General features: G+C 41.8%; 1 protein-coding gene across 1 annotated transcript; it reads right to left on the bottom strand.

The window, feature by feature from the left end:
- Positions 1-34: 34 nt before the first annotated feature.
- LOC113238721 lies at positions 35-925 on the bottom strand (the record flags this gene model as incomplete). The annotated part of the gene is made up of 2 exons (XM_026475560.1): positions 35-171; positions 766-925. Coding segments are annotated over 2 exons (297 nt in total), but the record flags the coding sequence as incomplete, so codon positions are not given.
- Between the last annotated feature and the right edge of the window lie 1,083 nt (positions 926-2,008).

The following is a 2,008-nucleotide window of genomic DNA, read 5'->3' as shown; positions in this document are numbered from 1 at the left end:
ACACTGGAAACTGTTTTGCCTTTTGGCAACGCACCTTGCAAGAACTCAGCCTGTGACTTCGGGGCGTCGGGAACATCGACTTTGGCCACCTCCGAGTCCTCGGGGAAGACCGGCAGGTCAATATGGCTCGGGTTGTCGTCGCGAGAGTGCAGCATGTCGAAAACTTCAGACCTTTAATAGGAGTATTTAAATCTTAAAACCCTACTTCAAGATGAAATCGTTTTCTTTCTATTTCTTAACTTATAACAGTCCTTCACCTACTCTTACAAAGTGGCGGTGTTAGCTCAGCGGGAAAACGGTTGCTTGAGAAGTCAACTGTTCGAAGCCCTATGGCGACCTGTACCTGTGATTTTATTTATTAACTTGCATACATTTGTGAATGTTTAAAAGAAATATTTCTCTCTGACGGTGAAGAAAAACATCGTAATAAAGCTTACATGTTGAAGACGGTTCACAACACTTGAAAAACATGTGAAGTTTCCAACCCTCATTGGGTCCGGTCTCCCTAAAGGAGACTGTGATGGGATATAATAGAATGACGATGGTAAAGGAAGAAGGATATAAGGGTCCTGGTGAAATTACAGGCACATGGGACTTGTCAACTTATGTCTCAGGGTAACGGGCGCAGTGGCAGTGCCCCTCAGATCTTTGCGATTTGAAGCTCTGAGTGGCACTGCAACTGTTATGGACAGGCATTTAGCTTACCATCAGGCGCACGACTTGTTCGTCCCGTCACTTGATATTACAAAAAAATATACAACTCACTTGCTAACTCCATTCTTATCACTAACGAGTAGCTTCAGCAAAGTAACGTTGGCCTCAAAAGTCTTGTATCGACTGTTGTCTTCTACCTCCTTCACCAGGCTCGGCAGGGTGCTGTCTTCGGACTTGTGGGGGTTGTTTACGCTGCTGCATGACGTTGTACCTGTGTATAATAAGTACCTCGTTGTAGATCAACAATCGTGAAATGATGTTCAAGGAGATTTGTTAGCGGTAGTGAGACGCATTGCCTCCGTGGCTCCTGGTGCATCCATACCGCCATCGCTTTTTTACAGGAAACTCTTGATTGATCATACGAAATAGAAAAACCGTTCTTTGGTCAAAGAAGCGTGTGTTCTTAATTATTCTTTAATGGTTTTTTACAAACGAGTTTAAATCATCGGTAATGAATGAGCACACATTTAACATTAAGTTAACCATTGTACTACATATTTTGATTTAAAATAAACTACAATATTTTGCATGTATTTAATACTTCGTGCCCGTGGGCCACCTGAATAAATTTAAAAAAAGCGATACAAAGTCAATAAAGTCTTAATCTTTAAGTCAACAACTAGTCGAGTCCAATGCACACACATGCACGCACGCACGCACGCACGCACGCATGAACGCACGCACGCACGCACGCACGCACTCACGTACGCACGCACGCACGCCCCTTCGCACGCACGCACGCGTGGAATTCACTTTGAATCTAATTTGTGTGTAACCTGGTGCTATGTCGTCTTTCCATGCTTAGTCTGTCACAGTCTTCAATTTTGTAATATGACTTTTGAATTAAAATTAATAAACTAAAAAATACAGGAAATGATAATCTTATCTAATTATATGCTCCGGAATATTATTGTAATAACGTGTACAGTTCCCCATAAAAGGGTCTTTTGCTACGGTTAAACGAAATCGTGGTACCATGAGTTTGGACTTGGCTCTAAGGTTAGTATAATATAATTTTTAATGTAGTCTCTCTTGTCTCTCCATTATCCACTTAATGTGTTAAACTACACGCGGGGTGGGTGCCTGGAGACCTATACAGGCTAGACTTAGTTTAGGCTCCAGTCTCCCACAAATGTAACTAACTAATATAAGTACCTTTTTGTAGTCTTTTAGCTGTGTGAGGAGAAATAAATAATTTTGTGTTTGTATTTAATTTTATAAGCCGACACACGATAGTTCTACTGTAAGTAACTGAGGAGTTGGACAGTCTGCCGGCTGTCTTGTTCACCGTCCG

The sequence above is a fragment of the Hyposmocoma kahamanoa genome, unplaced genomic scaffold (genome assembly GCF_003589595.1).
Source record: "Hyposmocoma kahamanoa isolate Upper Pololo Valley unplaced genomic scaffold, ASM358959v1 97855, whole genome shotgun sequence".
Taxonomy (NCBI): domain Eukaryota; kingdom Metazoa; phylum Arthropoda; class Insecta; order Lepidoptera; family Cosmopterigidae; genus Hyposmocoma; species Hyposmocoma kahamanoa.
This window is presented reverse-complemented; position numbering and strand designations above follow the sequence as displayed.